This window comes from Sminthopsis crassicaudata, chromosome 6 (assembly GCF_048593235.1).
Source record: "Sminthopsis crassicaudata isolate SCR6 chromosome 6, ASM4859323v1, whole genome shotgun sequence".
NCBI lineage: Eukaryota > Metazoa > Chordata > Mammalia > Dasyuromorphia > Dasyuridae > Sminthopsis > Sminthopsis crassicaudata.
In genome coordinates, this window is record NC_133622.1 from 216,850,587 (window position 1) to 216,875,871 (window position 25,285).

Below are 25,285 nucleotides of genomic sequence, written 5' to 3' on the forward strand. Positions count from 1 at the left end.
AATAATAAACAAGCATTTATTTTCCTTCTTTTCCTCCTCTTCTTTTTTTTTCTCCTCTCTTCCTTCTGCTACTGAATGCCAAGATCAATATTACTATCCCCTCAAGGAATGGATTAAATTAGGTCACGTTAGTTATTTGCAGAGGTCAAGTGAGATGGGCACAGCTAACAAGTACCTATTGAGGGCCCATCACCGTATGGGTTCAGCATTGTCTGGGACCACAGAATCCACATTAAAAGCTTGAAGGGTCTCAAGGTCATCGGGTCCCACCTCAGACTTCTATTAACAATAAGAGAAGTTGAGGCCTAAATCGATTTGTCCATGCCGAGTCTCTAGCTCCAGATTCAACCTCCTTTCCCAGTGGTACAGGACAGTACCTTGTCTGGTACTGAAGAGGGGCTCCCCCCACCTCCAATCCGGACACCTGTGAAAACACCAATACCACATGCACAACGTACTCCCTGAGAAGCTGGACCACTGCGACTCTTTCAGAATAACAACTGGCCTCTCTGCAGCCTTGAGAGACTGACAAAGAGCTTTAGAGGCAGTGTCTCACTTCCGCCTCAGGAGGACTGTAATCCAAACATTAGAGACTCAGAAATGTCCAGGGGTTGGTCCCTGAGCGCACAGCTAGCTGCAAAGCACTGGAGGGAGGATCTGAACCCAGGTATTCTTGTCCCCAAGTCTGGCATTCTTTCCACTGGGCCAGGCTGTCTCTTCACCCACTCTGTCAACGACTAAACATATCACAAGGTTGAAAATTAAAAACTAAAATGTTTCCGGGAATCTATTGACTATAAAAATCCCAAAGTCAATGATTGTCAAGCTGGAGGTTTACTATTGCTTGTATATTCAACACCAACACTAGGCTGCCAGTATGTTTGCCCTTGGGAGAGACATGACTTCTTTCCCTTAAAGCTCTTTTGGACAGAAAGAACCCTGACCATTCCACCCCCCTCATCCCCACCCCCAAAGAAACACACCAAGTCTGTAAAATATTAACAATTTATTTAACATTAGTCCACAGGCTCAAACAAGTGTTAAAACTCTCTAAAAAGCCCTACTAAGTTAATACAAAGTTGATTAAATGAAACACGTAAGAGAACATAAACTGGAATATGGAACACTCATTAGTGATTCATTTTTATGTTGACTTCCCTATGAAAATATCTTCAGAGGGAGCAGCACAAAATTCCAGGGAGTGGAAAGGGAGAAGCTATATGGAAATCGCTGTTCTACATACTTTCCTTTTATTTTTCATTTCGAAGGTTTACCTTAAGAGAAATGCATTATTGAAACCCCAGCTCTAACAAACAGAAGGTAGGTGAGGGAGCCAACCTGACTGATACTTCAGCTCCCATGCAAGTGAGTCAGGGGGAATGGATTCCCAAATGTATTAACTGAGAGGAAGGGGGCGGTGGTGAAGGGAAGGGTATCCAGGGGCGCTCCTAACCCAAGCCTTTCATTTCACAGATGAGGAAACTGAAACCCATAAAGTCAAGACAAACCTAAGAGAATCTTCCATTTAGCCTCTCAAGGCCTATTTCCCCAACTGTATAATGGGGGAGGGAAGGGGAAATCACTAGATGACCTCAAATATTCCTTACAATTCTAAAGCTCTGCTCCTCAAAACTCACCTTCTTAAATGTGACATGGGAACACAGGCACCACCTGGAAGTTTCTCAGGGATAATGAGCTCCCAGATGGGAAATATTTAACAAAATAAATAAAAGTGCAAAACAATCTAAATAATGTGATTTTCTAAGTAAATCTGTGGCTCTAGGGATTCAGCTCTATCACACTGTTCTAGTCCCACTCCATTGTTTTATAGATAAGGAACTGCTGAGTTAGAACTGAAAAGTGACTTACCAAAAGTGAATTTACAACAGCTGTTGAGTTGGGATTTGAACCTGGGTCCTCTGATGCCAAATCCAGCATTGTTCCCCTTTCCCTTTAATTGAGGACCAGGTAGACCAAAAGCCCATGTCTTCCCCCACCTACCTGAAAAGCTTGCCTTTTGGGACCAGTCTCTAATAGATCTGCACCATTTGCTGAGTCCCACCACCACCAGCAGCCCTCTCTGCACCCCCTGGCTTAGGAAAGTTGAGTTCGTAAACTGGTGTAGGTCGGGATGACCTTTGAAATGCTTTATGGCTCTAGGACCATGATGCAGAGTCAGACTTCCAAATAACTTCAAGCTGGTAAAAATCCGAACTTTCAGGCGTCTTACTGAGAGCTTCAGTTAAAAAGGAATGGTCAAGAGAACTGCACATTATCATTGCTCTCTGATGAAAAGTCACTCAATCATCAATCAATCAAGTCAAAGTCAATCATCAAATGTAAGGGAAATGAAAATTTAAGTAACTCTAAGGTTTCATCTGACACCTGAAAACTGCAAAAATCACAGAAAAAAGCCAGGGGTAGAGAATGTCACTGCTAGTTGGAGAAACCATGGGAGACAGACACACAAAAACATCATTGGCGGAGCTGTAAATTGCCCCAACTATCTTGGAAAAACAAATGGAATTGTGTGAGAAAAGTGACAAAACTGTTCATACCCTTTGACCCATTGATCCTAGTACTGGACATATATCAAACAACGTCAGACATTAAGAAAGATCCAATATATGTTCAAATATCCATATACACATAACTACAGTTTCTGTGGTACCAAAGAATTGGGAACAAAGTGTGTGCCCACCAATTGGGAAATGATCATTATGGGAATTTAATGGGAAATTCTTGTGTAGTAAGAAATTGCAAATGTGAGGAATTCAGACAAACAAAAGGCGAGTGGAATGAATGGATGGATGAAGAGTAAAAGAACAGAGCCAGCGCAATATATACATCAACCACAACAATTCAAAGGAAAAGATGGATTAAAAAAAGGAAGCCAGATCAAGAAACCACTGCATCGGTAATGTTTCCAGAGATAGATAAGGCCTAAAATCCCTCCTTTCAGCAGAAAGATGGTGGCTGCCCCTTCTAGCCACTTAACTGTCTTTGCTTAACTACTTTACTGAGTTCCAAGGGCAGGGTCAGTTTCCAGGATGAGTGGGTCACAGGTAGATCCAGAAATGACTGGGTATTTTCTCTTTAAATGGTGACCTAAAATGAGATTCTCCTGGACCTAGAGGAGGAAAGTTAAAACTGCATATGCTTTATCCCTCCTCCTGTTTCAATTCTCAGAACCCTTCCGTTCCTTCCAGGTTTTTACTGAAAAGCCACTTCTTTCAGGAAATCTTGCCTACTACATTCTCTTTTCTTTTCTCTCTTCCCCTAAATTATTTTCTATGCTTATCTATCTATATGTGTGATTGTATATTTAGATCTCTATATTTACTTTTATTTTAAATATGAAAGCTGGGTTAGGGCTCAGAAAAAAAAGAAAAGCAAATTAAGAGAATGTCACAAATAGTATTCTTCGTATATCAACAACATATTACACCAAATAGAAACTCTAGAAAAAGTCCAACCTTAACAAAGAATATTGCAGTATAATGACCACAGCAACCAAAGAAACCAAACTAATGAAGCAAAAGTCTCTTCTATAAGCAAAGTTTCTTCATTAGAAACACAATCACAAAGTAAATTGTGATGTAGGATCTCACATCAAGGAAGCATAAATCATTAAGTAAGGAAGCAAAAGGACAATGCCCTCAGGATGTCTCTCAATCTGTAAATCCTATGAGCATTTCTCCAAAACTGAAATAAGTAAGGCAGTCATTGTGTATGGACAAAATGCAGAACCTGAAGTCAAGAAGATTCGTCTTCCTGAGTACAAATTTGGTCTCAAACATGTACTACCTGCCTGACCCTGAAGAAGTCACTTAACCCTATCTGCCTCAGTTTCCAAATCTATAAAATGAACTGGAAATGGCAAACCATTCCATCTCTCTGCCAAGAAAATCCAAATGGGGTCACAGCAACAAATTCTCTTGTCTGGAAATAAGTAAATCTGCACATATACATACACAAGCATTCCCCATGCCAATTCTGTGCAAGGTCTTAGAGATACTAAGAGTTGAAACAAAAACCACCACCAATAGTTCTCTGCCCTAAGGGTGCTGGAGAGGGAATATAAGTATAAAAAACCAGAAACACTTTCTATTCACAGTGAGCTTACATTTTAATAGAGAAGAAAAATACTTATTTTTTTTAAATGACATAAAACGAATCATAGCAAATATATACACAAGAGTTCGATACAAAGTAATCTGGGAGATTTCTCTTTGCAGTTTGGGGATAGAGAAAGGCTTCTCTCCAAAGGTGCTGTGTGAGCTGCATCTTAAAGGAAGAGGATTATATAAAGTCAATGGCAACTATATGCAAGGCTAATTCATATATGTGCGTGCATGTATGGTCTACATAAACATGAGATGCATACATACACATGGAGATATAAATAGGGGTATACTTACTGGATGTCAGATTTCAAGCTTTTCTGAAAGGGGCCTTAAGAGATCTACTACTCGACTGCCCTCACATATACACATAAGCAGGACCTTAGGGCCAAAGACATAGGGATAAGAGAGGTGCTTGAGAAATTCACATCACTGCTTTTTCTGCTTAAAAGTTATCTTTCTCCTTTCTTTGTTGCCCTGGGTTCCATTTGCTGAGGCATCATTTCAAAGAGGCAGAAAAACAGAGGGAAAACAAAGCTAGTTATCTTGAAAAGCAAACAAAAAAAAAGCTCAAAAAATCCAAATTATTCAAAAATCAGTGAAAGAAGAAAAAATAAATAATATGTTAATAAGGCCATTCAGAGTTTAAAAAGTGTTTTTCTTCATAACACCCTCTGGGAGACAGAAAGCACGGAGAAAGCGGCACACAGCTTGCTGTCCATTCCGATGCCCCCAAGAGTCTTGCCTTTTCCAATATGCCTGTGCCCCGCTCTCTAGGCTGTTGGCTCCAATGCCCACTTTTCCTGGACACAAACCAAATACCCTTCTATAAGCAATTGCTGACTACACGGGAAGAGAAGCAGAGCTCAACACTGATAGATAGAGCCCACAACAGAAACTTTAGAAGGCCAAAGCCATGGGTGCCTTGCTGGGATATGAAGATGATCAATTAGTCTCATTCTGTGGACTGACAAGGAGAAGATAAACATGAAGGCATACAGTCCCCTAGGCATGTTCCACTGGGAACCCAACATCTGTGTTCCCATCTTGTGGAGCTGCCAGATAAATATCCACTTCAAACACAGAAGATTGGTGTCCAAATGTACTGCAGGGGAAAAATCCCCGTTGGTAAAATCTATCATTAGCTGAGGAACAGGACCATGGAAACAAACCTCACTATAAAACGATTCCAATCGATATTTGAAATTGATCTGTTCAAAAAGCAAGATTTCCTCCCACCAACACAAACATGCAACGTCACATAATGGGATTTTTGCAAGAAAGCGTTTTGATTACTAACAGTAAGCCCTGTGGTTAGCCGACGAATCTTGCCAATGGAGCAGAGCATGCCGAATGGACGGAGCCTTCCGCTGTCTGCCCTTCCTGCCTCACACTCTGTTTGCGAAAGACAGGAATGAAATATTCCATATGTTTTCTTTGTCAGCAACACGGCTATTGAAAGCAAGGCTACAGCAGTTTCCCCGCTGAGGGACTGGGTCAAGCTATTCATGTGGAACTGGGCAGATGTCAAGATGGTAATGAGGAAAAAATCTCAAAACATTTTTTTTTTTTTTTAAACAGAACAAGGACATAAAAATGCACAACTGTATTTGAAACACTCGGCCAGTCTAAACAGGTTCTAAACGCTGCTACATTTGCTACGGGTTGGGCTGGATTTATGGGGTATTTTAAAATCATATCTGTACCAAAATTCACACTTTCAAAACTTTCTGGGAAGCTTTTCATGTAAATACCAAAAATACCACGCCATTTTTTTTATTTGTTATAAGACTGATTTTGCCAGTAAAAATTTCTTCTTTAAAGTGATTTTTTTAAAGTGTGAGATTCTACTCTGACACAAAATAGTAAGCGATTCTTCAAACAGAATGGAAATCTAGATATAAAATACCAATAAAATGCATTGGAAAAACGTTTAGAGACCTTATTATTGTTAAGATTTAAAGCAACCCAAAATGCTCTGTCCCTAATAAAGTCATGGGGAAGAACCTAAGAACTTTATTGAATTTACAAATCAAAGTGTTTCTCATCTACTTTCAGAGTGCCTCCTTTCATTACTAAAAAAGAAATCAGAAATAATGATGCATTAGGTGGCTCAGTGGATAGAGTGCTTCCTGCAGATAAGGGAGATTTCTGTTCCTGAGTTCAATTGTGGCCTCAAATACTTACTATGTGACCTTGGACATCACTTAACCCGATTTGCCTCAATTTTCTCATCTGTAAAATGAGCTGAAGAAAGAAATGGAAAATTACTCCAATACCTTTGACAAGAAAACACAAATGTGCTCACAAAGAGTCAGATGTGACAAACTACTGAACAGCAACAATACTGTACTACTCTGGAGGAAAAGGAGAGGTTCCCCCAAAAAGAAAGAGTTAATCATTCTTTAAATACACTGAAATTTAGGGCCAGAAAATAGAAAATCAAGCAGGTCTAAAGATTATAGAAGTATCATCCTGAAACCAAGAGACATACCAAACAGCCTGGCCTTTTTTCACCTGGCACCCCAGCAGACTGGTCTCACTGGCCCCCCGCCACCTGAGATAGAAAGTAACTTCAAGTCTATGTTTGATGAATGACCCAATATCATTAATGGTTACAAAAACCATAGATACAAAATAGGTACAAAAACCATGCTTTGTTAATTTGTTTCTTAAAGGACCTAAATATAATTTTCAGAATGATAGCTGAGAGACTAATCTAAATTTTCTCATGACCAAAGAAAATGAGATATCAGATCAGAATGGGCTTTCACTTTGATCTTCACACACTCATCAAGAAAAAGGAAAATATAACTTTCTTTGATCATTACTTCACAAGAGAACACTAGTAGTAATGATAGATAGCATCTTTGATGATTACTTCACAAGAGAACAACAGCAGTAATAAAAAGATAACATTTATATAGTACTTACTATGTGCGGCACTGTGCAAAGCCCTTTACAATTATTACCTCATTTGATCCTCACAACAACCTGGGAGACAGGTGCTATTATGATGCCCATTTTACCTGAGAAAACGGAAGCAAACTGGGTTAAATGACTTACCCAGAGGTGTACAGTTAGGGAACGTGTGAGGCTACTTTTGAACTCAGGAGTCAGGAAGACTCCAGGCCCAAAGTCAGATATCTTATCAAATAATTTCATTTTTCAGATGAGGAAAAGCTGAATGTGACCTATATCAGATTTCTTGCTGTTTTGGGGAAGGGGAGGTATAGAAGAGAGGGAGAAAAAAATCTGGGACTCAAAGTCTTACAAAATAATGAATGTTGAAAACTATCTTTACATTTAATTAGAAAAGAATACTATTAAACAAAAGAAAGAACCTACATGGTAAAGAACATATTCTGTCTCAGAAAGGGCCCCCAGAGGTCAGCCTGGCTAACCCAGAAGGATTTCCCTTCCAACAATGGACTTTGGACATCTGTGTCTGGACACGTATCTATTCCTTAAAGGCAAGGACTATTTATGGTGGTGTTTGAGGTGGTTGTTTTTATCCTCAAGGGCTACCTAGCTTTGTACATGTGGGCATCTAATACATGTTGGCAGAACTAAAGGCTTCCATCAAGGGTGATGGAATAACCTCTGTATTTCTGGGTAACTCAAATGCTTAGAAAGCTTTTCCTTATTAAGGGCTTAGAAATGAGCTACTTGGGTGTCCACAATAGGAAAAACTGTGTTTTTTAAAGCCACAGGAGAAGTTAAGTTTTTTGAGGGCAGGTACTTTTTCTGGCCCCCAGTCTAGCAAAATATTTCACACATAGCATCCTGTCTTGCTTTCCTATCTGTATCCCAGAGTTTTGTGCATGACTCTTAACTGATAAATCTTGTTCCATTCATTCATCCATCCTGATTAATGTCTGGATTGAAAAGAAAGCCATTACTGAGGTAAAAACAATTAGGGCAATATATTACACTGGGAAATATGCTGCATTATGAATCCTGAGTTCTAATCCTGAATGACTTCAGACAAGTCAATTTCTCTCTGTGTCTTACCAGTTCATGACTGGTCAAATGATTTGGGTTCAAATCTCAACTCTATTACAAACAGTATAACTTTTATAACTTCTCTGGTCCTCAGCTTCTTCATTTCTCAAAAAAGAGGTTGAACTAGACCTCTAACCTTCAGATCTAAATTCTATTCTAAATTCTAGGTCAGCCCTTGATCAAGGATCACAACCATGGCTGGCCTCCATTTGCTTTCAAACACCTGCAAGCTAAAAAACGGTTTTTACATGTTGAAATTACACACTTTACCTAAACATATAAAACCACCCTTATCTCTCAGGTCACACACAAAAAAAGCAGCAGAGTTGGTTGACCTCTGAATCTCTAAATTCATTTTTGTATTCTCTGTTTTAAAGGCATAGTGATGTTCCTACATAATATCAGTCAAGTTTGGTCTGGAACTTGTCTAAAAAAATATAACAGAGAATTTGAAAAGGATCCAAGAGGGAGCAATGAAAATTAACAAAATTTTAAAAACAATAAGTACTTAGGGATTGCTAAAAGCCAGATTCTTTGAGATACATATGAGTGTATACATGCACATATATATGTGTATATATGTGTATGTACACACACACATACTGGAAATTTTGAGACAAAATGAGATAGTTCTTACCTGCAAGGAGCTTATATTCTCTTAGGGGAAAACATGTACAAGTACATATATATAGCAAATACATAGAACAAGGAGTGGGGCAAAGTAGTAGTAGCAAGGGGAATCAGGAGAAGCCTTAGAGAGGTGGTGAAAAGTCACAAATTAGATTATTATAAAGCTCCCAGAAATGATTAAATGATATTAGAGTATGATTGGGTTTAAAATGAACCACTGTGAATAAAGCTTAGCCGTTAGGAGGGACTTCATGGCCCAAGACCAAGAAAGAGCAGTGTCTCACTTTCTGCAGATACCCCTAAAGAAGCCAGGTGATGTGGAACGAGCCTGAAGTCAGGAAGAGCAGAGTAGGATACTGCCTCAGACGCTGATTTTAGGCCAAATGTGACTTTAGTAAGCAAATCTCCTAACTTCTGCTTGTCTCAGTTTTCTCAAAAGCGAAATGGGAATAATTCAAACATGACCTATCTTGCAAGGTCTGTCGATCTCAGAGCACAGAGTTTGGTCCATAGTAGCTGTTATGTAAATTCATATTCCTTTCCTGGACTGGGAATACAAGTTCAATTCCAGCCTAGTCACCTGCCACTTATATGTGACCTTGGGCAATTCAATTCACCACCCATTTATGAAGCAGACAAATCACCTAAACCTTCTGGGTCCAATCTCCTTATCTTGTAAAATGAGATGTTCAGCCTAAATGATCTCTAAGATCTCTTCCACCTGGGACTACAGTAGTCATGTACTGGCATGTAGGTGGCCTATGAATTATACAGCCATGTGACAGTTTAAAGAATACTAACTTTAGAAGCAAAAATCCTGGGTTTAAATCCTGACTGACTTATTACTTAATGTTACCTCAAGACAATCACTAGGCCTCCCTCGACAACTAAGAGGACATTTTTTCCAAATGCTAGATAGAGTCAGACTACATGGTATCTGAGGTTGAGCTTTAGACCTACTGACTTATTAACCTTGACGTCTCATTCAGTTCTTGTCATTGCCATAATGTATATCCAAAAAAAAAAAAAAAAAAAAAAAAAAAAATCCAGAATGATGTAGAAATCCAGGCTCTATCTGAAGTCCATTTAGCATATCCTGGCTGTTCCTTCAAGGACTTCTTGGGAAGGGAAAGACAGGTAAAATGACTCAAGACAAAACAGGTACCTTCCAGGCTTTAGAGAAGAAAATGCCATCTGGAAGTGCACGGACCTGCCCGCCCAACTCTTAAAAAATGAGAATTATAAACTCCATCTAGCTACACATTAAAGAAATTCTCAGCAGGCTTCCCAGTTTGGTTATAGATGTTGTCACTTGTTCTAAATTACACAGTGGTTTATGCTGGAAGTTACCCATCGGAACGTTCCAGCGGAGCAGAGGGGGAGGGAAGAGAGAAGGAAGTTCTGAAGGCGAGCTGGCCACATTCTTTAGCAGTGCCTAATACCGCTCCAAGGTAAAGCAGCTGTCTCCAGGCCAAATTTATGTCCTTCTTCAGATACTCTTATTAAAGTAAATTTCCCCAAATAGAAAACTTTTTAAATAAGGAAGCAGGGGTTGGGGCAGCTAACTACAAGCAACTCACTCAAGTACTGTGCATCAAGTTCAAACATATGACCAAGGTTATAGTTTTGTTTTGTTTTTTAATGGCTCAAGTTTTGTTTTCAAGTGACACCAAATTGCTCAACTTTTTAAATAAAAACTCTCCCTGATGGCCTAGGATAACTATTTAATTTCTACTGTCAATCAATCAATAAACATTTATTAAGCACCAACTATGTACAAGAATGAATGAATGCAAAATCTTTATTAAATGGTATGTGTCAAACACTGTGCTAAGCACTGAAGATATTTTTTAAAAAAGACCCAGCTAAAAAAATCACAAATAATTTTACAAATTAAATCAAAATATTCAAAATCTCCTTATGTAATCATAATAAGAGCATTTATGTACCATTCTGGACTTGCAGAATACTTTCCATTTGCTATCTTATTGGATGTTCACAACACACCTGAGAGGTAAGTGCTATCATTAAGTCCATTTTTGTCATAATTGTTGTTCAGCTGCTTCAGTTCTGTCCAACCTTTTATGACCCCATTTTGGAGGCTCTTTTGGCAAAGCTACTCATGGAAAATGACTTTCCCCTTCACATAGTTGGTGTCTGAAGAGAGATTTGGGGGCAGCTAGGTGATGCACCGGCCCTGAAGTCAGAAGGACCTGAGTTCAAATCTATTGTCATTTGATATTTTCTCCCTGCTCTTTTCTCTCTCACCCAGACAGTAGACCACTGTGGGTTCTAGAATACCTTCAGCCAGCATTCATGTAGCACTCTGCAAACACTGAAAGCAACTTTCAATAAGAAATATCACTGAGTCTCCTAATATTGTATGGAGCAGGCACTCTGAGTAGTATCATCTCCATGATGAAACATGAAACACGAGGCAGACAAACTCCTCGGCCACGATCACAAAGCATATGTGCCTAAGGGAGGAATCAAAACCAGACCTCTGTAGCCCTCCTGCCCATCCATCTTGTGGCAGCTGCCTCCTGCAGTGGGCACTGATTACATCTCCTCAGAAGGTTATTTAGGCAGTTATTTTCATATGTGCTGGCCCCTAGGAACACAAGACAGAAAAGTCTTCCTTGGGGAAAAAAAAAAAGGAAGGAGACATTCTGTTTTACTTCTTGCTTCTAGGATTTTCTGGAGAATTGCCCTGAAAGTCACTCACACCCACAATGCAGAGCAGGACAGATGAGAATCAGACTTAACAGTGAGTAAATCACTGAATTTGGGAGTCAAGAAGACCTCAATGGGTGGTTCTGTACCCTTGGAGCAAATCACAACTTCTTAGAGCCTGAATTTTCTTATCTATAAAATAGGAAGATATTAGCCCTACATGATTGGGTTCTTGTGATGCAAAAGAAATACTATCTGCTTAAAAGGGAGGACAAGGAAGGAAATAAGCATTGATTAAGCAGCTATTACCAAGTATTAAGCACCTAGTAGATGCCCTGGCACAGTACTAAGCACCTCAGAATGCCTCTGCAAAATAGTATTATCTCCATTTTACAGTTGAGGAAACAGAGGCAGATGGAATTAAGTGATTTGTTCAGGGTCAGACAGCTATAAGTGTTCAAGTTAGGATCTGAATTCAGGTCTTTCTAACTCCCAGGCCAGAATTTTATCCACTTCTCAAGGCCTACCTGCCCCTGGTTATCTGTTAAGCTAGTTAGTTTGTGTTATACCACAAGTAAACACAGACAACTAAAATTTGAGACTCAAAGTCATTAACTCATAACCAGAAGCCCAACTGACCTCATACCACACACACACACAAAAAAAAAAAAAAAAAAAGAAAAATCTCAGCTTTGTCATCAGTTTCTAACAGGGTTTCAATTAAAATCTTTTTTTTTTCTCCCTGCACCTGAACAGAACCAATGAAGCACACTATATAATTACCTCTTGCTATTTAAATGGTTATTTATTGAATAGACCATGACTCTTATTAAAGTTTCTAGAAAGCTGATGATTCTCAATACTTAACCCAAGCAACAAAAATCTCTCTTCTCCCTCCCCCACCCCAGGTTATTCTAAGATCATTCTGCATAGGACAGTTTGCAGATTCATACATGGCCTCCAGTAGTTTGACAATCAGGTAGAGAGAGCACAAAAGATTTGTCAGAACAGAGCTGACATAGTAGTTTGTGTGATGGGTGCTAATTTGCTAAATATCGTTTCTTCTTTCATTGGCATGACTGGCTTTCCAATATTTGTCCATTCTCAAAAACAAAAAAATTAAAAGATTTCATCTTATTGACCAAAAAAACAAAAAAAAAAAACTTAAAAAGCGAGAGAAAGCAGCAATAAAATTGGATAACTTTTTATTTCTAGAAAAGTGGACTTTAGAACTACCAAGATCTAAATCTCAGACCACAGCTGCAGTTGGAGGCCCTGGTCTGATAGGTGGCCACACTCAAGGGATTTTTTTAAGATCTAGCTTTTCCCTTTAATACCATCTTGGATAGCATGATTCTGGACTTACTTCATCTCTTGGAGGTCTAGGAAGTTTTCAAAAATGGGAAGACAATGCCAGATGCTCATCTGTATTGAAAAAGTTCTTTCCCTCTGAAATTACAAGTTTGAGTTAAAAAAAAAAAAAAATCCAGCTTCTTTAAAAAGAAAAAAAAAAAATTCTCTCTTATCAAGAGAGCTGTAAGTTATATATTCCAGAGCCAAAGGCACATCTGGCAGTTTAATCTTTAACAAAGGTACACCAACAGATTTTAGGCTACTTTCATGAACTAGAGTTAGTCACTGGATAATAAGATCCATGAATGAGTAGTTGAAAATACACACTTCCATAGCTGACAAATGAAGGGAGGAAATAGGTCATTTCCCCCATAGTAAACACTACAAAAACAAAAGTCATTGAAAAAACTTTTCAATGAGTACAGCAATCTCTTAACCACAGAGACTCTCCTGTTTATTAACTCCATGTCTCATAGAAATATAATGTTTCAAAGTGAGAAAGGACCTTCAAAGTCCTTGGAATTCAACCAGATCTCCAGACAATGGAAAATGACTCCACCAAAGTCACCCAGTGACCCAGGTGGGTCTCTGGTGCCCTCCCCACTACTTCATGCTCTTTAAACCTGAAAAATCCAATCCAATGTCTACACAAGACTCACGTTGTCCATGAAAACGGAAAAAGTTCTTAGATATTAGTTTGGCTACAGAAGTCTTTAGGATACTCTAGAGCTCCTTCCACTCTTCTTGAAAGGAAAGTGGATGATTTACATACCAATATTTTATTGGTCATTGACAAGTCAGGTTTTCCAATGAGAACACTTTCCATCCTCACAAAGATGACCAAAAAAAAAAAAAAAAAAGAAAAAGAAAAAAAAAGTTTTAAAAGTAAAAGAAAACAGCATAAATAGAAAGAAAGCTGGTGTCAAGAGTCAATTAGACTTGGATCCAATCCTGCCTCTGGTTCATATGAGCTGCATGATCGTGACCAAATCATTTTAATCTCTGATCACATGGTAAAAATAAAGGGTAAACACTGCACAGCTTGGCCCTTCTGCTCCACTTCTATCTTTAGGAACTCAAGAGTCATTGAAAAAGGCCCCCAAACCTTTGGGTGGACCCCTTCAGACAAACATGGAAAAAGAATATGAGAATGGCTGGTAATCTGCATTATGGTAGAGAAGTTCACAAAAACAGGGAAGACAGATCCACTTCAGTGATATTTAATGATATGTTAATAGCATGGTCACAATACTTTATATGCAGACTTCACTTTACTAATAAGAAAATTATCCCCAAAATAAGTACTTTGGTTTTTTTTATTTAATAGTTTACTAAATATCTTAATATTAATAATAAATTAATACTTAATAATTTAGATGTTAATGATTAAAGTATAATAAATAATTAATATTTTACCAAAGATTAGTCATCTATTTAAAGAATGGATCCTTTTGGAAAAAAAATAAGCACTTTCAGTGCACTTTTTATTGGCATAAATCTGGATTTTCACATAATATATTTGCTTAGAGTCAAGTACATCTGCAAAGGGAAAATCTAAATGCTGTCAGCAAGACAAAGGAAACAAGCAGAGGACAGAGTGCTAAACTAATCTTGCAATTCCCAAAATTATACCTGGAGACAATATTAGAATTTAAATTCCTTAGGAACTTACCTTTTTTGCCTTTCTCTGTAGCTATGGAATTTAGCATAGTGCCTGACATGTAATAAACCTTTAAAATATTTGCTTTTTCATGACTAATGTAAAAATATATTTACATGATTGCACATGTATAGCCTATATCAAATTACTTGCTGTCTTGGGGAGAGAGGAATGGGAGGGAGGAAGGGGGAGAAATTAGAAACTCAAAAATCTTATCCAAAAAGTGAATGTTGAGAATTATCTTTACCTGTAACTGGAGAAAAATAACATACTATTTACTTTTTAAATTCTTGCTGATTAATTGGCTATAAAAATCAATATAAACAAAAAGGCACAGATTGTGAAGTTAATTATCACCTTCTACAAGGGAACAAGTGATACTAGAAAGATAAAAGGCTTTCAGATGATCTGTCAGAAGAGAAAAAGTATTGAATAAAACATCCCTCTCTACTTTGCCAGTACTTCCCCCTCTCCCAATACCTTGAGGAAGATTTTGAGAGGGAAGGTCTGAAATAGAGGGATCAAAGATCACAGACTGGCTATAAAGCACCTTAAAGATCTAGTTCTCAACCAGAATAAGTTCACAATTTTTAAAAAATACTTTTAATAGCTGCATTTCAATATATTTGCTTTCTTGTATTATCCTCTTATTTATTTTCTGCACTGAAAAATGTTATTCTAAGAAGGGTTCCATAACCCATACAAACCCCTAATGATGTCTAAACCTCTCATTTACAGAAACAAAAGTATTTGCCCTGAAAGCCACACAGGTAGAAAATGGTATTATCAGAAAAGGCCACTAACAAATTCTGAAAAAAATTTGGGAGGGAAGGAAGGAAGAGAGAAGAAAAAAGTGCAAGATAAATTCAGGGCACATATTAGATGCTTTTAATCTAAATAAAGCCTATTAGAAAATTGTTTACACGGTATTCTGATCACCAGATCACTAGCAACCTTATTTTCCAGTTATAAAAATATGCCCACAGAAAACAAACCCAAATCAACAATAGTTCCCTGGATTCTTCAAACATTCCTATTCCAGTTTTCCATGACAGATTTCCTAATTCATTCTTGAACAAAAGGAAATTATCTTCCATATTCAGTCAAGTTCCAATCAAGCTGACTGTGATGGACTTCATCTTCCTGACTCCTCACACACTCCACTCCAGCAGAGCCCCCTATTTGCTGCTCCCCACAGGACATGTTTCATGCTCTGCCTGTGAGCCCTGGGCATGTGAGCAGTCCCCTGAGGGAAACTCTTCAATTCCTCACCTCCCCACTTCCTGGAATACCTAACTCCCTCCAACTCTTAATTTTCTCAAATTTCTGTAACTGGGACATTATAAATAATGGGTACGTTACATGTCATTCACCTGATCTTCATAACAACCCAGAGAAGCAGGTGATATTATTATCCCCGTTTTACAGATTGGGAAACTGAGGCAATTGATGGTGAAGAGACTTGCCCGGGTTGTACATCTATCTACTCAGTGTCTGAGGCCAGATCTGAATTTCAGGTCTTCTGGATTACAAGTCATGTTCTCTAACCATTGAACCACACTCTCCTTTCAATTAAAACTCCATGATCCTATGACTGAGCATACAGCCTCTGAGCTTCCTTCCAGCTCAGAGCTATTTAGCTGATGAGCTCAAGGAACTCAGAAATCACTATTATATGCATTTAAACATTTCTGACTTAAAAAAAAAAAACAGAGAAATGTTTACGTGCCATATATTATTGTTAATATCATAGAAATCTGCTCTTACTATTTTGGGAAGAGGGGAAGACAAAAAGAGGAAAAGAGAATTTTAAGGAAGGCTTTATTTATGCACTAAATTTGCAAATATTTTACAGGTGTTTTCAGCTACTTAGTTACCTCAGCAGACTCTTGAACAATATGGAATCACAAAGACAGAAGTCAGATTAAATTTTTCTAAGAGGCATGATATAGAAATGGTATCAGTCCCTCTCATATAGAATTGTAAATAAATGGCTAGCCTTGAACTCGGGGACACTGGAATTCAAAGCCTACTAGCCCATGGGAATTATGTCACTATGTATAAATCACTTAGGCCCTAAGCAATGCTTTAAGACTACAAATTACAGTTATGCATTTTCATTGATGGAGTGGGTTTCCTGCCAGTTCCCCAAACCAATAGAAAACCTCAAAATTCAATCTTTTAAGCCAATCTGTTAAGTAAAGGTAACCTCAATTCTGTAGAACTGCTCATACTCAGAATAAGCTTTAAAATATATAGTTCTGTTCTCAGTTTGGCCCTTTAACATCATTGTTTTTTAATGGTAAGAGATGAGATGTCTTTAGAGGAAATGTCTACTATTGGATCTAATCAACAGAGAGGGCCAACCAAACTAGACCCAGTCTGAGCTCCTCAAAAAAGCTGCTAGGGTACATCTATTACTTTCTCTTTAATGTAAAGTACATGTACAAACACAAAACCAGAGGATCATAACTATGGAGCCAAAAGAGACTTTTGAGACCATTTATTCCAAGCTTTTCATTTTTCAGATGAAAAAGTTGAGGTTTAAATTCAAGCTACTTTCTATTTCCCATTGATGAAATGTTTTGTTCTTTTCCCTATGTTAGTATAGTTTTTTTCATCAGAGGGCTTTTGAAGTAGGCCCTTTCTACCTCTATTACCTTGTTGGACACATTCACTTCCCTTTCTAGCCCTTGATTTCTTCACCTGTAAAATGAGAGGTGAGATGTGATCACCTCCAAATTAATCCTTTGCATTTAAAAATCCATGATCCTATGATCCCTTCACTCCAACCAAAAGCTTACCTAACCTAATAAAAAAATCTCAGGGTCTTTTATTAGGGAATAAAACTGTTCAACACTAGATTCAAAGGCAGCATTGCTTGGATTAATATTAGAAGGCATACTACATGAATAATTAAAAGTAAAATACTTACAAAGGCACAATTACCAAGAGGGGAAGTGAAGTAGGGGGGAAAAAAAAAAAGCTAACCATAATGGCAAAGCCCGAGGTGGTCTGCAACGGTATGGAACATACTGATAACAACTCTCTATTTTTCTACTCATTAGAAATCCTATCTATAGGACACAAGAAGCCCTCTCCATCATTTGTCTGACAAACAACAACAACAACAACAAAACCTCATCCCTCTTGGAGACAAGAGCTTTCCAAACAGTTTTCCAGACATCCTTACATTCCCTCTAATTCTCTTAAGTTAATCATTTATTAGATGCACACTATAATGATGAGAAGAGAAGGAAGGATCTGGGATTAACATTCCAACTAGCTCAGTTATGGATTTGAATCCAGCACTTAGCGGCTGAGTATAATAAATGTTTCTCTTTGACTAACCAGTTCTCCATCCACCCCAACCGCATTCATCTATGTAAACAGGTCCTAACGATTTATTTACTCGAAGCTCAGAAGGATAAAGGAGTGACCCAGAGACACAGCTTTAGGGTCAGATGCATGATCTGTCTCCAATTCCCCCAGACCTCAAGTCATCACTCCACAGCTGACTCAGCAGACACAGAACAGGATCTGCACTCAGGATATTCTGTGTAAGTGACAGAAGCCCAGTGCTTGGGACACCTACTTATTTCCAACTTTCTTTTTTTCTAAACTGAGGGTTTGGGCCCTTAATGGGCTTCTTTGTAGCTTCGTTATTGACACAGGACCCCTCTCCAGTCAAGTCCATGGATCAACAAGGTCAGCTGGCAATAAGCTGCTGAAATGTATGGGGAAAGAAGATACAATGTAACTTATCATGCACCACCCAAAACTGTAGTTGAGGTTTCCTGACACCTGAGCCTCCAAGAGATCAACCGTCCCTCTTTAAAAGTCAAAAGCAATCCCCTCAATCCTCCTCCCTTCCTCAGAAGACCCTGGTTTTACAGGAGGGCTGCAGGGAGGGATCTGTTCTGGACTGGATCTGATCGAACTGCCAACTTCAGGGGGGAGGGGAGGGAATCACAGGTGTTTCCTCCCTCCACGTGCAGAGACACAGGAAAATGCAAGGCACACACATCACCAGAGCTCAAGAACCCTCCATGGCAGAGGCCCAGCACCGCCGGCCCCTTCGCCCTTCCTCCACCCTTGCCGGCTGTCTTTCTTTCTTTCCTCCCTTCCTCTTTTGTTCCTTTTCCCATCCTTCACTCCTTGCTTTTTTCCTTGCTTCCTCCCTTTTTCTTTCCTTCCCTCCTCCTCCCTTTATTCTCTCCTTTCCTCTCCTTTCCTTCCTTTTCTTTCTTCTCCCTTCCCTTTCCAGTTTCCTTCCTCTTCACCCTTCTCTCCCTTCTCTTTCCTTCCTTCTCTTCTCTCCCTTCTATTCTCCTTTTTCCATCTCTCTTGTGTCCTTTCCTCCTCTTTTTCCTTCCTTTTTCCTTCCTTCCCTTCTACCCTCCTCTTTCCTCTCTCCTCTCCCCTCTTTCCTTCTTCGTTTCCTCTCCTTTTCCCTCCCCTTCACTCTTTCCCCTTCCCCATCTCTTCTCTCTCTCCTTCTTTCCTCCTCTCCCTCCTTCCTTTTTCCTTCCTTCCCTTCTACCCTCCTCTTTCCTCTCTCCTCTCCCCTCTTTCCTTCTTCGTTTCCTCTCCTTTTCCCTCCCCTTCACTCTTTCCCCTTCCCCATCTCTTCTCTCTCTCCTTCTTTCCTCCTCTCCCTCCTTCCTTTTTCCTTCCTTCCCTTCTACCCTCCTCTTTCCTCCCCTCCTTTTTTCTCCTCTCCTTTTCCCTCCCTTCCTTTCACTCTTTCCCCTTCCCCCATCTCTTCCCTCTCTCCCTCTTTCCTCTCCTCCCTCCTTCCTTTTTCCTTCCCTCTCTCCTCCGTCCCTTCCTCTTCTCTCTCCTTTTCTCCCCTCCCTCCCCCTTCCTTTTCTCCCCTCCCTCCCTTCCTCCTTCGCTCCACCGCCGGCCCTTCCCGGCCCGGGACCCGCTCCCGGCTCTCCCCGGGGAAGCCCTTGGCAGCCTCGGAAGTTCGGGGCGCTGGGCCCTGGGGCTGCGCTCCCTCCCGGCCGGGCGGGGGACTCACAGGGAGTGGGTGAAGGCGCTCAGTCCGTCGGGCACGGCCGTCAGCCCTCTGCCGGTGCAGTCCACTCCGCGGTCTCCGTCGCAGCGGCAAGGAGCCGGGCAGGGCGGCGGGGATGCGCCGCTGGGCCCGGCCGAGCAGCCCCAGCCCAGAGCCAAGAAGCAGAGCAAGCCGAGGCACGGCATCGCCGCCGCGGCGCGCCCGAGCGCAGCGCCTCGCTCTGCGGCCCGGGGCGGGCGCCCGGCAGCCCGGGCTGCGGCTCCTGCGGCTCCCGCGGCTCCGCGTCCGCCTTCTCCGCCTTCACGTCGCGCTGCGCCCCCTGCTCTCGCCCGGGCGCTCCGCGGTGGGGCCGGGCCGGGCCGGCCGGGCTCTCTCTCCGCACTCCTAGCCCCGGGCGCAGCCGCTCGCGGCGCTGGCGCTGTGTCTGGCTGCCCGCGGCGGCTGCAGCTCCATGGATGGGCAGAAGCGGCTCGCCCCTCAGCGCTGCCTCCCCGGCTCAGCAGGGACCCCGGCGAGCCGGCAGCGGCGACGCGCAGCCCGGCCGGGGCTCGGCCATGGCAGTCGGCAGCTCCCTCGGCCCTCCTCGCTCGGCGCCGCCGCCGCCCCTCAGGGTTGCGGAGCGGGCCGCTCGGCCATTCCGCCCGCGCCCGGGCCGCCCCACCCCCGTCTCAGCCCCTGCTCGCGGCTCTCGATCGCACAGCCCCCGCTCCGAGGCGCGCTGCAGCCGCCGCGGGCCTCCCTTTCCCTTCTAGGGTTGCACGCTCCGGCTCTCGAGCCCCAGACCGCGGAGTTATGCAAATCACTTAGGTACATGCAAAACGAGCCCTCGTCCCCGAGCGCTATTGGCGCGGCGACGGCTCGAGCTCATTAATATGGACCGAAGCGAGTCTCCATTGGCTGCGTGGAGGGGGAGGAGGCGGGCAAGGCTTTGGGGGCGTGTCCCCTGGGTGTGAGTGACAAGGTAGTGGGGGGAAAGGGGGCGGGGAAGAGGCAAAAATCCCTGACTTGGCTGGTTTGTGGGGCAGGTTGAGAGGCCGCTGCGCTGGTGGACGAAAGACCAGCTTGAAAGCTCTCCCTTCCCTGCCCGGTTTATCTCTTCTTCCTGCCCCGACACTCTCCACTGAAATCGGAGCAGGCTGAAGTGAGGGATTGAAAGGTAAAAAGCCTGTCCCTTCTGCCCTCAGTTAGGTTAGAATTGTCTCCTTCCCACGTATATAAAAAAGTGCAAAGGGACCTGGGCTGGCTGGGACTTGACAAAGAGATGTCGCGGTGGCTAAAAACTCTGATTTGTTTTTTGGTTTTTTTTAGTCGACTACGAGCAGTCTTTGGCCCCCGAGAAAAGTCCCGAAGTCACATCTTGAGTGTCCTGCCAACTGGAGAGCTTTTGGAATCAGAATCCCATTTCTACAGCAGACCACCTGGACGACCTTGGGCAAATTCCTTAATTTTCCTCAGTTTTCCCTTCTGTAAAATTCTGGTGGGGGAGGCTGGACCAGCACACAACCGCAGTCCCTTCTAGCTCTTCATCTCTGATCCTGACATCTAGCCATGTTTCATCATATATTATTTCCCTTTTTAATCTGCAGATCAAGAAGCAGCTATACTCGGAATGAATTATCCCCATTTCCTTTTTATGATCTTTTAATAGAGAGGAACCTTGAGAGCAAAAGACACAGAGAGAGGAAATTTTAGTGGGAGGAGAGAGCAGGAGATACAAACTCATTCAACAAGCATTTATTAAGCCCCTACTATGTTCCATGGGAGGGGGCTTCCCGTTTAAAGGGGGGGAAATTAAACAGCTCCTTTCCTTCTACGTGCTCTCCAAGATCCCCTTTTCTTACCTCAGTTTTATGATTCTTAGTTTAACATTTTCTTTTAAATTCTAAATTCAATATATTCCTTAACTTTAATGGGAGTTGAGAAGGAGAGAGCCAACTTCAATTTAATTGCATTGCAAAAAAAAAAAAAAAACTAGAATTCTATTCCTGGTGCTCTTGTTCCAAATCCAGTGCTCTCCCTATTCAGTACCATGCTTCTCAGGGATGGTCAAGGAATGGTTAGTCTCCTTTCCTTTGTAGGATGGAAAATACTATGTTAACTAAATTAGTCAGGAGATTGTCCATTATAAATAAAAGATGAAATGTTGAAAATCGATTGATCAACCAACATGTATTTGTTAACATATCTACTATATGTCAGGCACAAAAACAAAACAAAACAAAACAACAACAACAACAACAAAACAGTCCCTGACACCCAGAAATCTCTATTTTGTAGATAGCTGTGATATGCCTGATATTTACTATTTTTGAATAAGTCATGTGAATGCAATGTTGAAGGTCAAATTTCCAGTTTAGGCCTCTAGATTTTTACCCATTTACCATTTAAAAAAGATTAGGATACTATGAAAAATTCAATTCACTTGAATTCCTCAAGCACTTACTGAGTGGTTATTATGTGCCAGGCATTTTTCTGGGTCCTGCGTCTTAGCAAGTGTCTTATCCTTTCTGATACTCAAGTTTCTTCATTTGTAGAGAAAAAAGGGTTGAACTAGACAACATCTAAGGTCCCTTCTGTTCTAAATCTTAGTTGATCATTTTTTAAGGAAATAGTTATTCAGACTTGATAAATTGGTTATGAAAGAGTGGTTCTTAACATAGAATCTTTGAATTTTTTTGTATAACTATTTCAATATAATTGATCCTCTTTATATCCTATGTATTCCATTTTATGCACTTAAAACATTATTCAGAGAAAGGGTCCATAGGCTTCGTTAGACTGTGAAAGGGATCTGACACACACACAAATTAAGTACTCCTGGTATAGGAAATTCCTAAAATAGATTTAGGATGAAAGATCAGAAGAACATTAATGAGGAAAAAAAAAAAAAAAAAAAAAAGATTCACACTTGCAACTAGCCCTTTAAAAAGTTCCTGGACTCAAATGTGACCCAGAAACTACCAAGCCCAAGAGATCAAGCCAAATCCTTTGCCATCTCAGCAGTGCAGTGAAGTACTACAAACACATGTTTCAGATGGCAAAGCCACAAGCTGTTCTCTGTGCTAAACTTGTACTGTTTCTCATAATTGTTCCATTGTTTATGTGTCTTTACTCTACCCTTGCATTAAAGGTAGATTTGACAAATGGGATATAAGTTTCGGTTAAGATGCCCTATGAACAGTGAGAATTACAGAGTTCTGATTAGAAGGGTCCAGCCAGAAAAATACACAGGTCTGAAAGAAATCACTGACTGAAATGAATCAGGGTGAGTCTCTAAAAAATAAAACCAAACAAATAAATTTTTAAAAAACCCAGGTAGCTACCTTTTTGGTCTTTTCTTGTTACGGTTTTCATGGAAGTCTGCAGGAGAGATCTACATAAACTTGCTTATATTTTATTAACATCTGTTGAGGGCCCTAAATTAAAAAAAAAATACTTTAAAGAGAAAGTTAAGTATTAGATTTATGCAAGATTTAGACTGATGCTCATTGTTTTAAGCTAGAGGAAATTTTTGTAGGGCATACTGACTTTTGAAATTCAATTGTAGCACTATTGGAACAATTTAAAATTCTGATTCCTTTGGTAAGAGCCAGAAATCTTAGGAAAAACAGGTAGGTGGAGAAATGGAAAATCATGGCAAGGAGTATGCTATAGCTAAGCCAGTAAGAAGTTATCTTGAGTGGGGTGCAAAAGAGGGGAAGAAGAAATTCAGAGTCCTTAGCTGTTTTTCTTATTTGATCATTCTTTCTTTAAAAAAAGTTTTTAATAATAGCTTTTTATTTTTTTAAAAACATGCACAAATATCTTTCAGTACTCACCTCTGCAAAACCTTGTGTTTCAAATTTTTTCTTCCTCCTTTCCCCTGCTTCCTCCCCCAGACAAGCAATCAATATATGTTAAACATATACAGCTCAACTCAAATATTTAAATTAGATCTGGCCCTCCCCAGGTGACTAGATTTCATTATTTTTACCCCAGAATTATTTCTATATCATTTGATTCCATAGGGACTATGAAAAATATAAATTGAGGTTAGTAGTAGAATATTAACCATCAGACCTGTTACCTGAAGATGTAATCAACATTATAATGATCATGTTGAGAATGACACAAGCAGGAGCTAGAGGGAGTGAATATCTGGTGTGATTGACACCCACAGATTTTTCATTTGTAACTAATGTGCAGTTAACTTTGATGATTATTATTTTACCTCCCAAAGGAAGTGTTCCTATGGACACCAACAAGCACTCGGTGAACTTCTAATTGATAAAGTATTAGTAACCTCAATTTAGAAAATCAGACATCTTGCTTTATTTTAATCTGTATACTGACTATTTCAAGTCAACAAGCATTTATTATGCACCTACTATGTGCCAGACTCTGTATAAAGCTCTGTGTGATCCTGGGAAAGTCTTAACTGCCAGAGATGAAGGCCCTCTCTAAGGTTGTGCAGCAGAGAAAGTTTCAGCCTATATTGATAAAAGAGTTTTCTCATCTGGGAATTCTATCACTAAAATCACAAATCTAATCCTTATCACTATAAAATCCACTTAAAGGAATGATTATTTCCAATACAATAAAAACATTTCCCCAAAAATCAAAAATTACAGACAAATAATAATGAAAATATCATTTCACCTTTCAGCTATATATTATAACCTGTCCCAGAGTGTTCACCTCCCTTTTTTCCCAGGAATTTGAGCAGATTGTGAAGATGAAATCAGCAAAAAACTCCTCTTCAAAACCAGTAATTAGCGGATGGATAGTTAATTTATTGCTAGTAGGAGGAAGTATGACCCCCATGTTACTGCTGTGGCAATCCTTCTTAGATTAAACCTAGCTAATAGAACTCCTATAAGCATCATGTGTTGGGGAGGAAGTTGGGAAACTTTCATTTTTCTGTAGATCTTTAACAACCCTCAGTGACCCCAACCAGTGATTGAGACTCACCTGGGGCAAGGCGTGATGATTCTGAAGTGGCTTCCTTTTTATCTCTAACTCTTTCTAATCTTGTTTATTATTGTTGTTATCATTATTATTATTATTTTGCCCGTTAGTTCTTTTCACTGCTTAACAAAACCAGGTAATGAACAAGCCACATTACTCTTCTCAGAGTTCACTTCAAAAACTCCGTATTAGGAACAGGTAAGTCACCTAACTAAAAAATAAAGTTTTTAGAATTCATAGGTCATTTCAAACGGAAACAGATTATAATCAAGATTCAAGGGAAAAAAAAAAAAAATAGGAGACAAGGCCCCAGGAGGGAAGGCTGGGCTCCTGGGAATTCACTTGAACCAAAATATCAAAGAAAAAGTTAGTCTTGTGTAAATACTAGAAGCATTATGGTAAAACAGACAGTGATATATCTGTCCTGTTGGCAAAGCTATGAATTAGTTTAACTCTTCTAGGAAAGTTTCAAATTATGCTTAAAAAAAAAAAAAAAAAAAAAAAAAAGCTAGTAGACTATACACACTCTAATTTCAATGATAGTACTTTGTTGCCCAAGATTACACAGCTAATAAACATCTAAGATTAGATTTGATATCACTATTAAACATTCACCCTCAAAGAGGTCAAAGGCAGTAGACAATGTCCCATAGAAATAAAAATGAATACAAATTAATAACAGTATTTTTTATTTTTTGTAAAGGCAAAGACCTGGAAGGAAAGTGGACCCACACCAACTGTAAAATGGCTTAGCAAGTTATAGTATATAAATAAAAGGTAATATTCTTGCACTGAAAGAAATAACAAATAGAAAGAATTCAGAGAAATTTGAGGAAGGCTTGCATGAATTTACATAAAGCAAACTAAGCA

General features: G+C 40.1%; 1 protein-coding gene across 1 annotated transcript in view; it reads right to left on the bottom strand.

Annotated features, from left to right (window-relative positions):
- LGR4 (leucine rich repeat containing G protein-coupled receptor 4) overlaps nucleotides 1–20,122 on the bottom strand; it is a 118,639-nt gene extending 98,517 nt beyond the window's left edge. The window contains exon 1 of the mRNA XM_074274982.1: nucleotides 19,472–20,122. Within this exon, the coding sequence (XP_074131083.1) occupies nucleotides 19,472–19,653 (182 nt within the window). The 5' untranslated portion in view covers nucleotides 19,654–20,122. The remainder of the gene's footprint in view (nucleotides 1–19,471) is intronic.
- Nucleotides 20,123–25,285: the final 5,163 nt, after the last annotated feature.